The sequence below is a fragment of the Xyrauchen texanus genome, chromosome 32 (assembly GCF_025860055.1).
Source record: "Xyrauchen texanus isolate HMW12.3.18 chromosome 32, RBS_HiC_50CHRs, whole genome shotgun sequence".
NCBI classification, from domain to species: domain Eukaryota; kingdom Metazoa; phylum Chordata; class Actinopteri; order Cypriniformes; family Catostomidae; genus Xyrauchen; species Xyrauchen texanus.
The window spans coordinates 16,275,005-16,287,774 of NC_068307.1; the positions used below are offsets into that span (position 1 = coordinate 16,275,005).

General features: G+C 36.5%; 1 protein-coding gene across 3 annotated transcripts in view; it reads left to right on the forward strand.

Annotated features, from left to right (window-relative positions):
- Positions 1-12,285, forward strand: part of myom2a (myomesin 2a) — a 30,447-nt gene extending 18,162 nt beyond the window's left edge. For 2 of the 3 annotated variants that reach the window (XM_052101502.1, XM_052101504.1), the window contains 22 exons: positions 214-335; positions 3,399-3,416; positions 3,763-3,950; positions 4,173-4,299; positions 4,607-4,785; positions 4,899-5,013; positions 5,457-5,616; positions 6,426-6,532; positions 6,681-6,725; positions 6,839-6,975; positions 7,210-7,354; positions 7,455-7,514; positions 7,652-7,719; positions 7,932-8,045; positions 8,672-8,759; positions 9,376-9,414; positions 9,922-10,027; positions 10,270-10,433; positions 10,676-10,712; positions 10,832-10,854; positions 11,153-11,208; positions 11,338-12,285. In XM_052101502.1, the coding sequence (XP_051957462.1) occupies positions 214-335; positions 3,399-3,416; positions 3,763-3,950; positions 4,173-4,299; positions 4,607-4,785; positions 4,899-5,013; positions 5,457-5,616; positions 6,426-6,532; positions 6,681-6,725; positions 6,839-6,975; positions 7,210-7,354; positions 7,455-7,514; positions 7,652-7,719; positions 7,932-8,045; positions 8,672-8,759; positions 9,376-9,414; positions 9,922-10,027; positions 10,270-10,433; positions 10,676-10,712; positions 10,832-10,854; positions 11,153-11,208; positions 11,338-11,853 (2,614 nt within the window). In that variant the 3' untranslated portion in view covers positions 11,854-12,285. The remainder of the gene's footprint in view (positions 1-213; positions 336-3,398; positions 3,417-3,762; positions 3,951-4,172; positions 4,300-4,606; positions 4,786-4,898; positions 5,014-5,456; positions 5,617-6,425; positions 6,533-6,680; positions 6,726-6,838; positions 6,976-7,209; positions 7,355-7,454; positions 7,515-7,651; positions 7,720-7,931; positions 8,046-8,671; positions 8,760-9,375; positions 9,415-9,921; positions 10,028-10,269; positions 10,434-10,675; positions 10,713-10,831; positions 10,855-11,152; positions 11,209-11,337) is intronic. The other variant, XM_052101503.1, reaches the window with a different exon arrangement.
- The last annotated feature ends 485 nt before the right edge of the window (positions 12,286-12,770 follow it).

The window sequence follows — 12,770 nt, forward strand, 5'->3', positions numbered from 1 at the left end:
TTTGGACCTTCAAAGTTCTGGCCACTATTCACTTGCATTGTATGGACCTACAGAGCTGAGATTTTCTTCTAAAAATCTCAGTTTGTGTTCAGCAGAAGAAAGAAATGTGAAATATGAAATATTGTTGAGAGAATATTCATTTTTGGGTGAATGATCCCTTTAAACAAGGACTAGGTTTATTTTGGACATTACTATCTGGATTTGCATTTTCAGGTTTGTGGCCCATGATTTGGTCAAAGGAGATACCTATGTGTTCCGTGTGCAAGCCGTGAATGCGTATGGATTGAGTGAAGAGTCACAGGAATCTGCTCCACTGTTCATTGACGCTGCTCTCAGTATGTATTTTGTATTTAATTAATTAATCAGGGACAATACAGATTAATTAACATCATATTATTATACATTATTTATGGCCCTGGGTAGGTTGATATTAAAGGAGAAAAACCATACATTAAACAATATAATAATATAAATTATAAAAAATCTTAAAATAAAAGAATAAAAAGAAGAAAAATAAACAACCTAAGAATAAAATCACACAAAGCAAATCCAAATGCATATCAATCAAATATACAGTACATAAGAATAAATATCAAATTATGATTTGACAAAAACCGGATTGGATAATTGACTAAAAGTACTTTTTCTTAATGTTAAGTTACAATCACCACTTGTACTAGCCCTTGTGAACCTTCCTGTTATTTTATGAATGTACTTATTGAATATGGGCACAGCAAGACCATTTAGAAATTTAAAAACTAACAATGCATCTGCAAATTTAATCAGATGTTCCCAACTCAAAAAAGAATACTTAGCTAAAATACCACAATTATGAAGAGCTTGCTTGTAAACTGTTTCAACAGGCTTAGGAAATTATTAATACAATTTTAATACAGTAAAGGTTCACCCAAAAATGAAAATTCTTTAATCATTCACTCACACTCATGCAATCCCAGATGTGTACAAGTTTCTTTCTTCTGCTGAACACAAACAAAGATTTTTTGAAAAATATCTCAGCTCTGTAGGTCCTCTGTAGGCAAGCGAATGGTGGCCAGAACTTTGAAATTACAAAATGCAGATAAAAGCAGCATGAAAGTAATCTGTACGATTCCATTAGTTAAATACATATCTTCAGAAGTGATATCATTGCTGTGGGTGAGAAACAGATAATACATAAGAAGAATGTGTAAGTGGACTTATATAGACTTCTTTTGTTTTTGCCAATTTGTATTTTTCGTCCATATCGTATTGAGGCTAATATTGCGATTTGCGATTGTGATATAATAAACAAATGGTAACATGAGCCAACTTGCTTGGTTATCAAGGAAAATGCACAAATAAATTACTGATAATGCTGAAATGTGTATTTCTCAACTCAAACATACAAACTAGCAACAACAACAACTATACATGCAAATTAATATATTTTTACAAAATTAAATAATATCTTTGCATTACTGCAAACTTGTTATTTTCTCAATAGTACACCTAATTAAAATTGAACAATAAATAAGAACATACAAATTTTCATGAAAATAAGATTGTCCAAACAAACAGGGACATTTTATCAGGACATAACACTTTCTATAAACTCTTTTGAAAAGCAAACTGAATATAAAAGTGTGGTTCACGCAATCAAACCACTAAAACTGTTGTTGTTGTTGCTGTTGTGTTTTTCTTTTTTTTCTTTTTTTTTTTTAAATGACCAACTGGTATTTCCAAATCCTCTTTCTAAAAAGTTCTACTTATCGCTGGTACCTCTTGTCCAGTGTGTGGATCATTGTCTGAAATTCCACTTTGCTAACGGTGCATCATGTCTCTTTATATCTCTGTGAAGACTTGTCATATGGCGTGACACTCGCAAACACATCTGTAATTGCGCTTTTTTTTGTTTGGCTTACTGGGCTTTTTAAAGTAGTTTTAGTCAATGAAAACTGTTGTCATTTCAGTCATATTTTAGTAACATTTAGTCATATTGACATTTTAGCCACTGAACACTGTAAACATTTTAGCCATAAGAGCATTATTGATAAGCATTTGTCAATCTTGTCTATCCAAAACAAATATATATATATATATATATATATATATATATATATATATATATATATATATATATATATATACACACACACACACACACATTTTATTGTTGTTGTCATTTTATTGTTATTTTTCACATAAGATTGATCTTATCTTGATGATCTCATCAATGATGCTACACATTGCGCTGCAGACAGCAGGGGTGAGAGACGAGTGTCTCCGTGTTAGAGTGCGCATCACCCGGCAGAGTCAAACACCCGGTCTCGACTCCTGCTCAGATTGGTTGAAGCGGCTCTGATCGCACCGAGAATGACAGTTTTGGAGTTTGTGTTTATTTACATGGCACGCTCCCGTATTATAGATAATACGGTATAAATATATATCTATTATCTGTAATTTTTTCTGGCCACCAGTTCAGTGCCGGTCTGCTTGGCATCTATGTCCACGCTGAACACAGGAAACTGACATGACCACACGTGCCACTCCCTAAACTGAGACTGACTGGTCATCTTTTTATTAGCGGTGTAGAAAATGGGCAAACAGCTCTCAGAGAGAATGGGCTGTCACCTCCACACGTGCACATATTTATTTAATATAATCGCAGCAGTTTGCCGTCATATAATCGCACAGGCTGACATCACGATTACGATATGATTTATCGTGCAGCACTAATTTATACAGCAGTAAAAAAGGACTTAAATATTTATCTGTTTCTCACCCACACATATCATATCACTTCTGAAGACATGGATTTAACCACTGGAGTCGAATGTATTACTTTTATGCTGCCTATATTTGCTTTTTGGACCTTCAAAATTCTTGGAACCATTTACTTACATTGTATGGAACTAAAAAGATGAGATATTCTTCTAGAAATCTTTGTTTGTGTTCTGCAGAAGAAAGAAAGTTATACACATCTGGGCAGACATGAGGGTGAGTAAATGATGAGAGAAATTTCATTTTTGGGTAAACTATCCCTTTAAAACAGTTAATTTATTCTGCTGCTTGAACTTGTCCGATATGATGGGGTTACCAAGAAAAAGAGAGTAGCATTTGGCTGGTCATGTGATTTTAACATGGTGTTGGCCACCATGAGGGGAATCACCCTTATGTAAAATAAAATGGCTTTTTTTGGCCACTGGTATCATATGTGAGAGTACATCATTTCGAACATACATATTTGTTTAAAGTGCTATTTTTTTTGGTTTAAAACTTTAGTAGTACACAGTTGCTTCATTTTAATAACAAGAAAAATGTACATGTTCAGCAAGTAAAATTGCTCAAGGATTTACATTGAAATAAAACCCTGTGTTTTGAAGTTGTAGCCATGTAAACACTTGTTTTATCTTATACAGAGGGGGCAGTGGAGTACGGTATGTATGTGATGTATTTCCATATATAAAGTGACTTAACACATCCACTGCTGATGTCTACACACCAGCCCAATAAAACCAGCACTTCTTTTAATCCACAGAAGTCACTGCAATGTGATTTACATCTAAGACATGTTGTAGGCACAAGCCTTTTGAATTTAATAATACTAATTACTCTAAATATCAGTATCTAATCAGTAAGGGAATCGGCTACCATAATTAATAATTTAATCATGCACCTGATCCCTGGCTCCAGTCACTGTCTGATAGCACAGGTCTCATTTAAGTACCTCAGTAACTTTGTCTACCTCACTAAAACATTTATACCTCTTCCACACACAATTAGCTGCTCCCTCTGCCCCATACGGCATCACTCTACTGAACTGTAATGGCTCGTCCATGACCCTGGCTTGGAAACGCCCCAAACACACAGGCGGCACAAAGATCACATCTTACTACCTGGACAAGCGTGAGGCAGGATCACTCAACTGGAAGGAGGTCAGCCCCAGCCCAGCCATCCACAGGATCTTTACGGTAAGTTCTACCTCTATTAAAAAGCATATGGTATTGTAAATATTTCATATACTTAATACAGAGATGAGCTCTTAAATAGTCTGGTGCCAAAAAGTGCCATTTAAGTTATGAACCTTTAGGATTTACTGATACAATGTAAAATGTGCACTGTATAATGTGTCCGAAAATGATGCCTTTTGTGTCTGTTCCCCAAACTGTTCTGTAATTCACATCTGGATCCAGGTGGAGAATTTGACTGGTGGAGTTTTCTATGAGTTCAAGATTCAGGCTGCAAACTTGGCTGGTGTTGGCATGCCATCTGAGCCAAGCAAAGCTTTTGCCTGCGAGGCCTGGACTATGCCAGAGCCTGGTCAGTATATCACTTAAATCTACAATTCTATCAATCTAGAACAGATATGTATCTGATTTTCAGTTCCCAGATAACAGTGTCTCATTTGGGTTTTGTACACACTTGAACACAGTACGTTTTATTTAAAGAAGATTCATTAAGTAAAAATGAATCTTCTTTAAATAAATCGTACTGTGTTCAAGTGAAGTACATAACCCAAATGAGACACTGTTATTTTTCTCCATATACCATTATGGTACTTTTTACCCTAAAGCAGCAAAAAACCTCTTACAGTATGTGACTTCATACATCCTTTCTGTCTCGCCAGGCCCTGCGTATGACCTCAGTTTCTGGGAGGTGCGTGATAACTCCCTCATGCTGCAGTGGAGGGCCCCTGTGTACACTGGAGGGAGCCCCGTCACTGGTTACTTTGTGGACATGGCTAAGAAGGGTTCATCCAATTTTGCCACTGTGAATGCTGAATCAGTTGGGCAGTGTTACCTGAAGGTGTGAAGCAATACTCCCATAATTTAAAGCTATGCAATTCAGAACCCTGCAACCACACCTGAAAAAGTGGCACAAGATAAGTATAGAAATAAATGTTTATACATTGCTTGTAGGTGACTGGACTAGAAGCTGGAGCATCATATGTGTTTAAAGTGCGGGCTGTTAATGCTAATGGTGTTGGAAGAGCCTCAGATGTGTCAGATCCTGTGTGTGCAAAGGCACTGCCAGGTAACTGCATTGCATACAGTATTTGTGAATTATTGCCTTCCATAAGCATTCATTTACATTCTTTAACATGCAACACATTTTACTGTTGCTCATCCTTTGAACAAACCCTTACTCTAAGTTTTAAACTGTTTTGAACATAACACATCCTGCATTATTTCTGCTATGGACATGAATGATACCTCAGTGAGCAACCACCTTGCAACCACCCAGAACTCCCTAGCAACCACTTAGCAACATGCTTATAATGAGTCAGAACACCTTAGCAACTGCATAGCAATGCTCTGGCAACCACCCACATCAACTTTGAGTTTTGCATGGGCAAGCACCACTCAAATAAAACAAATTGTCTAATTTAAGTTTAATACACTACTACTTAATTAGTATATAAAATGTGAGGTGTTATTTTTGATTATGCATTATTTTGTCTAATTTTGTTTCTTAAGGTATGAAGGAAATTGTGTGCGGTGTGGATGAAGAGACCGGAGACATTTTCCTGAATTTTGAAGCTTGTGAGACTTCTGAGACCTCCAAGTTCATTTGGTCAAAGTCCTACAAAGAAATCACTGAATCAAATAGAGTCTTCATCACATCCTCTGGAAGACAGTATGTTAACTTAAAGGAATAGTTCACCCAAAAATGTTTAATTCTCTCATCGTTTGCTCACCCTCATCCCATTCCAGATGTGTATGATTTTCTTTATTTTTAATGACACAAATGAAGATTTTTAGAAGAAAATCGCTGCTCTGTAGGTCCATACAATGCAAGTGAATGGTGACCAAAACTTTCGAGCTCCAAAAACACAAAAAGGCAGTATAAAAATAATCCATATGACTCCAGTGGTTTAATCCATGTCTTTTTAAGCAATCTAATCAGTTTTGGATGAACAGACCAAAACGTAACTCCTTTTCACTGTACATCATGCCATTGCAGTCTCTGGACATGATCATGATTTCAAGCTTGATTACACTTCATAGTGCTTGACACATACGCAGAGCACTAGATGGTGATTGGAAGTATAATCAAGCTTTAAATAATGATCTGCAAGGAGATATCAAGATTTATATTGGGAAAAAGTTAGATTTTGGTCAGTTCTCACCCAAAACTGATGGGAGGGCTTCAGAAGACATGGATTAAGCCTCTGACTAAACCGCTGATTTTTCTGGATTACCTTTATGTGCGTTTCAATTTTTTCTTTATAAGATATCCTTATAAAGATCTTTCTTTGTGTTCTGTAGAAGATAGAAAGTCAATCACATCTTGAATGGCATGTAGGTGAGTAAATTATGAGAGAATTTATATATTTATTTGCATATTTATAATTTAATATCTGTGCATTTTGTCCTTTACTACCACTGCATTCTTTAACAAAGTGGTGTGAACTAAAAAGATGCAATACCGTATGTTCTCTTCAGCTCAAAACTGACATTTATAAACCCTGAGAAAGAAGATCTGGGCACCTACTCTGTGTCAGTGACTGATACAGATGGAGTTTCAGCCAGCTACACTCTCAATGAGGAAGGTCAGTGATTAGGGTTTACATTTCTTCATAATGGGATAATGTTGTTGGTGCCTATTTAATACATTCCTTGTGCTTTTGTAAATCGCTTTGGATGAAAGCATCTGCTTAATAAATAATTAGCAAAAACGAACATAATCTCTGTTTACAGAACACAAGAAAATGCTTGAGCAGAGCTACAACATCAGACATCCTAGTGAGTTGCCTCTTGATTGTTTATTTGCATGTTTTCAGCTGCAGAATCTTAATTATATTCTCTGAATTACTTGGTCTTGAAATGTATGCCTTTTCTATTTTTGCTCTCATCAGTTGTTCCACTGAAGACGGAGCTGAACTATGAGATTCTGGAGAAGGGTCATGTGCGTTTCTGGTTACAGGCTCTGAAGTTGTCCTCCTCTGTGAACTACAGGTTCATCGTCAATGATAAAGCCATCTCAAGTGCTGAGGTACAGCCCAATGCTTCACTTCTCTAATATCACTCATAAGAAAAAGTTGAATGTTTCCCTAAAATGTTTCTAGCCATATGCTTTTATAGGAAAATACAACACATTGGTAAATATTGTAGTGTAATGTACATTCGTTTTTGGAAACAACAGGGCTCATACATTCCAAATCCCCTAAATCGAGAATTAAACACGTCACATATATGTTTAGTTAACATGTGTTTACTGTGTGTTTAGGGTTACAAAATCAGCCATGATGTTAACACTGGAATCATCCAGATGACTATTGAGCTCTTCACCAAAGCCAATGAAGGCACTTACACCCTTCAGATCCATGATGGCAAGGCCAAGAGCCAGAGCTCACTGGTTCTGGTTGGAGATGGTAAGGGCCTTACAGTAATTGTTCAGTGCTATTGAGTTTCTGGACAAAGCTACAATACATCTGTGACAGCATGTTCTTTTTTCTATTTTTCAAATTGTAGTGTTCAAAACTGCTCTAAAGGAGGCTGAGTTTCAGAGAAAAGAGCACATCAGAAAACAAGGTCTGTGGTAAAATAATACAAATAAATACAAAATAAAGGAATATACATGTATTGTTGGTACTGTGTGAAGCTGACTTTAAAAATCTTTTTAAATGTTTTAAATTGAATAAGCTGATACTTTATTCTGTTTCTCCCAGGCCCTCACTTCTCAGAGTACCTGTCTTTCCATGTGACAGATGACTGCACAGTCATACTTGTTTGCAAGGTAAATAAAAACCTAAAATCCTGCTAGCAAAGCATATCATGCATTTGACTCTATATATTGCACTTTACAGTATATGTCATATGCATTAATGTGTCATACGGCCCAGATGGTATGTAGAGAGATAGCAATGATGCATGAAATTTGAAAGACGAAGTTAAAGGCTCATGTCATTTTCCATATTCGATAATCTTGTTCATGTGTTTGTGTTGAAGCTGGCTAATGTGAAGAAAGAGACAACGTTCACCTGGTTTAAAGATGATGAGGAAATTACTGTTGACGTTCCACCCAACCCAATGTCTGGAACTTGTGCGCTTCCTATACCAATGGTATGATAACCAGCTCTCCAGTGACTAAAGTTTATTTAGCAGTGTTTCCCAACTTTGTTCATGGAGTCCCAAAACAGTACACATTTTGTTCGCCCTTATAAAAAACATAATTTGTTAGCAGAGTAAATGGTAAATGGTCTGCACTTATATAGCGCTTTTTTAACTTTAGCGGTTTTCAAAGTACTTGACACAGTGACTCATTCCCCCATTCACACACATTCACACACCAATGACGGCAGAGCTTCCATGCAAGGCGCTAGCCAGCCATTGGGAGCAACTTGGGGTTCAGTGTCTTGTCCAAGGACACATCGGCATGTGCAGTCATGTGGGCCAGGAATCGAACCTCCAAACCTGCGATTAGTGGCAAACCCACTCTACCAGCTGAGCCACAGCCTCCCCTATAGATTATGTGTCAGATAAGGGGGACTGTTTGGGGACTCCATGAACAGAAGTTGGAAACACCATTATAACGCACAAATTTAAATATTTAAGTAAGTTTTATAGCATTTAAAAGCTTCATAAATCCTAATATTTAGTTTTAAATATTATAAATATCAAATGTATTATTAATAATCATTTTTAATATATATATTAACATTTTACTTTATATTTGTTTTATTAAACAGTTCTCAAGGAAAGATCAGGGAATTTACAAAGCTATACTAGGCGATGATCGTGGAAAGGACACCTCTGTCTATGACATTTCTGGCAAAGGTACTTGTGCTAAGAGCTGTTCAGTATATTCCTTCAGTGACTTCCTGTAAAAACTATTTGTTGCTGCCTTCACGTTCGATAGGAATGATTTTAAATACAATTTCCCACTCCGAAGTTGCACATGAACTACCCCCTCAAGTCGTAATTACAACTGGTAATCTGAGATCATTTTGATACCCGAGTTTCTGAGTTGGGAGGGGAGAGTAAGGAGGAGAGTATCGTTTCTGTAGTGAATCACAGGTTTTATTGATTTTTCTAAATACAGCTAATTGTTAGCACTTGCCGTTTCAGACATATTAATTTATGTATATCAACCATTGCATGTTGCAGATTTTTACATCGTGAAAATAGATTGTATTTGACCATAATTCCATTATTGTCAGCAAGTTAAGAGAGTAATATCTATTATGGTGTCAAAATAAAAGTCCCTCAAGAAATATGTATAAATGAACCTGGTGTCCACCATGCTTCCTTTACTTTCCAACAACAAAGCACTTGCAACATACATGTAATTACCACTTTAGAAGTGGGAAGTAGAATAATTCGATAGCACATGAAGGCAGCATATTTGTCATGTTGTATTATTAAATTGATAATTTCGTATCTTTTTTGGCAGTGTTTGAGGATATCATCAACGCCATTGCAAGTATTGCTGGTAGGTTGATTGGTTACTGATTTAAAAAATGTTTGTCCCTTGGAAACACCATTTGACCATTGAACTCCTGACCAAATCTACATGCTCTTTTAAAGCTGAATATTATTTATTTTCAGTGTTTTTTCAATCCCAGCTTAATATGCAGAAACTATAAGTAAGCCATTCATAAGCTATTCAACACTGTCTATGTGGCACTATAAAAATTCCTGTTTGTACCAGCGTTACTCAACCAATGGCTTGAATTTGGGGTGGGACTATATGACTGTGTAAACAATTGTAGAGGAGGGGCACATTCAAAAATCAGTTTTTTTAAAAACATTGTTTATTTTTGCAGTTCCGTTTAGTGGTGCTAGTGTCGCAGATATCAGTTACTTCAGCTGAAAGTTATTCCAAATGCAGTTAATTCTATTTTAGTATAAAATTCATATTTAATGGATTCTACATTTGCATAAGTCTATAGTACAATAGTTAAGCTATTCTGAAGGTATTGTGTGTGTTTTGTTGCAGGGAATTCTGCCTCTGAGTTGGTTCTTCAGTGTACACCTGAAGGTATCAGACTGCAGTGCTACATGAAGTACTACACAGAGGAGATGAAAACCAGCTGGTTGCATAGGTACTGGACATACAGACATAAAGCAAATGTTAGTTCACACAAAAATACACCATCCATCTATTCAGACGCTGAAAATGCTAATCAAATTTGTAGATGTAGAAATTGTTTTACGTGGTAGCCTTTATGATAATGTAGAATTTACAGATTTGTTTGATGGACATAAACTTACCAGGATGGTGTTTTCTGGTTTGTAAGAAACGGTTTATGACCAATGTGTGTGATTTTTGTTGTCTTCGGTATAGGGAGAGTAAGATTTCCTCCTCGGAGAGGATGAGAATTGGAGGCACATCTGAGATGGCCTGGATGCAAATCTGTGAGCCCACAGATAAGGAAAAGGGTCATTACACCATTGAGATCCATGATGGAAAAACATCACACTCTCGCACCTTTGACCTTTCTGGACAAGGCAAGTGGAAACTAGGCAACTTAATGCTATACTATCCTTTTTTTATTGGAATGTTATAAAGAAAATGGCTACATTCCATGTTTCATTTTGTTGCGTTGTGTGACATCTACACAGAGGCAAATAGTCTAATTTTAAGAGAGTTTTATTTTTATTCTAATGTTCATGTTTTGGTTATGTTTTTGAACACTACTGTATAATGTTTTTGTAACATGTTACTCATTTTGTTTCTGCCATTTTAACAGCATACAGTGATGCCTATGCAGAATTCCAAAGACTGAAGTAAGAGAATCTCAATTAATTTAATTAATTCTTATAAATTCCTATAAAGAAAGCATATTTTTTCTTGAGTCAGCTCAACAAACCAAATCCACTGATAATTTCTCTTTTTCTTTCATCAGGGCTGCTGCCTTTGCCGAGAAGAGTGAGTATTACTGAGAATTGCTCAAATGCAACATTAATAAGGACTAATCCAGTATTCATTCATACTTTATTTGACGGAGTGTAATGTAGAATTAAGCGTTGTACAATGAAAAACATTTATTTAAATTAGCTTAGATGTGTTTAAATGCCAGCAAAAATTTTACTCTGGTGTAAATAACCTAGTTATTGTTGAAAAGACATTAGTTTGTAACTGAAAGCTGTTAATTGTTTGTAGTAAGTCATAATAGGACATTTAAAATTGTGCCCAAATGTCTCATATAAACTGTTTGCCCCTGTAGACCGTGGCAGAGTGGTAGGTGGCCTGCCAGATGTTGTCACCATTATGGAGAAGAAGGTAAGATTTACTTTACTTTGCCCAGTAGAGGTTCACTATGCCACCTTAATTGAGTTCCAACATTGTGGACTGATTTACAGTAAATATGATCTATGAGCATTAATTGAGCCCTTATGACCTCTTATGCAGACCCTCAGTCTAACTTGTACAGTGTGGGGTGATCCCAGCCCAGAGGTCACCTGGTTTAAAAATGAGCAAGAAGTTCTCTCCACCGACCGCTACAAAATCACCTTCGAAGGTGGCAAGTTTTCTAGCCTCACTATCAACACTGTGACTGTTGAAGATTCAGGGAAATACAGCATCAACGTACGGAACAAGCATGGAGGAGAATTTGTGGAGATCACTGTCAGTGTCTACAAACAAGGTGAGGAGATCCCGGAGCCTAAACTGGGACAAATGTCCAAGCCCGCTGCTACGCCCAAGCCAGCTACACCCAAGCCAGCTACGCCCAAGCCAGCTACACCCACTCCACCGAAGAGCCAGACTCCTCAGACTCCTACACCCTCGATTAAGTCCCCAACCCCACCTCCCTCTGTGAAGTCTCCCACTCCTACTCCAGCTCCTAAATCCCCCACCCCACCCAGATCTGTGCGCTCTCCCACCCCAACAAGATCCTTGAGATCCCCCACCCCTACTAAGAAGTAAACTATGGCTTATAGAACCTAAATATAGGTGAGGTATTGATAGAGTTGATGTAGTGTTTAAAAAAAAAAACAACAACAAAGGAAGATACTGTATCTGTTTTAGTTTGCTGCTTTTTGTTGCAATGGTTTATAGATCTGTATCACTTGTACAATTGTCAGATTAAACATACTTGTCATAATGTATTTCAGAGAAGAGTTCTCTAAGCTTTAGACTCAAGACTTTGCCTCCAATGTTCCAGTTCATCTCAGAAACAGAAGAAAAATTGGAAGTTTATGCGTTGATTCTCAGCAAAAATGTAATGAAGTTGAAATTAAGAATTGTTGTTCGGCCAGTCAGAATAATCACAAAGGGCACCGCTTTCCTTCCTTTCTTTGTTCTGTACCATCCAAATGCTTTTTGTTGCCAATAAAAAATCATCAGTGTCTAGTCTGGAGTGGATCTTCTGTAGTTTTTTTATTACATTTTTAAGTCTCTTTGTTTTAAGCAAAAACATGACAATAATTTGGGCTTGAGCAGGACATTCTAGGTAAAAAAATAAAATAATTATAAAAAAAAATAAAAATTATTATATGGGGAAACTATGAATTTGCATGTTCAGATAACCTCTGGATTAGGTTATCATTTTATAATTCTTGGGCAATGTGCCTTAACCAAAAAAAGTCACATTTGATTAAATTACCTGCATTGCTGCATGTAAATTGTATACTCTTTAAATTTTTTAATTGCTGTCTTGGATGTTCCACTTTAAAGTAGCAGAACCCATCATGAAGTATTTATCTAATGGATTCTAGTCTATCTGGGCTCTTATTTAAAGCATCATTTGGTCATGTTTAAAAGAACACATTTGGAGAGCTCTATTTTCCATCATAAGGCCGGTTTAAGTAAGCTGTTATAGAGAGATTACTTAATGATATATA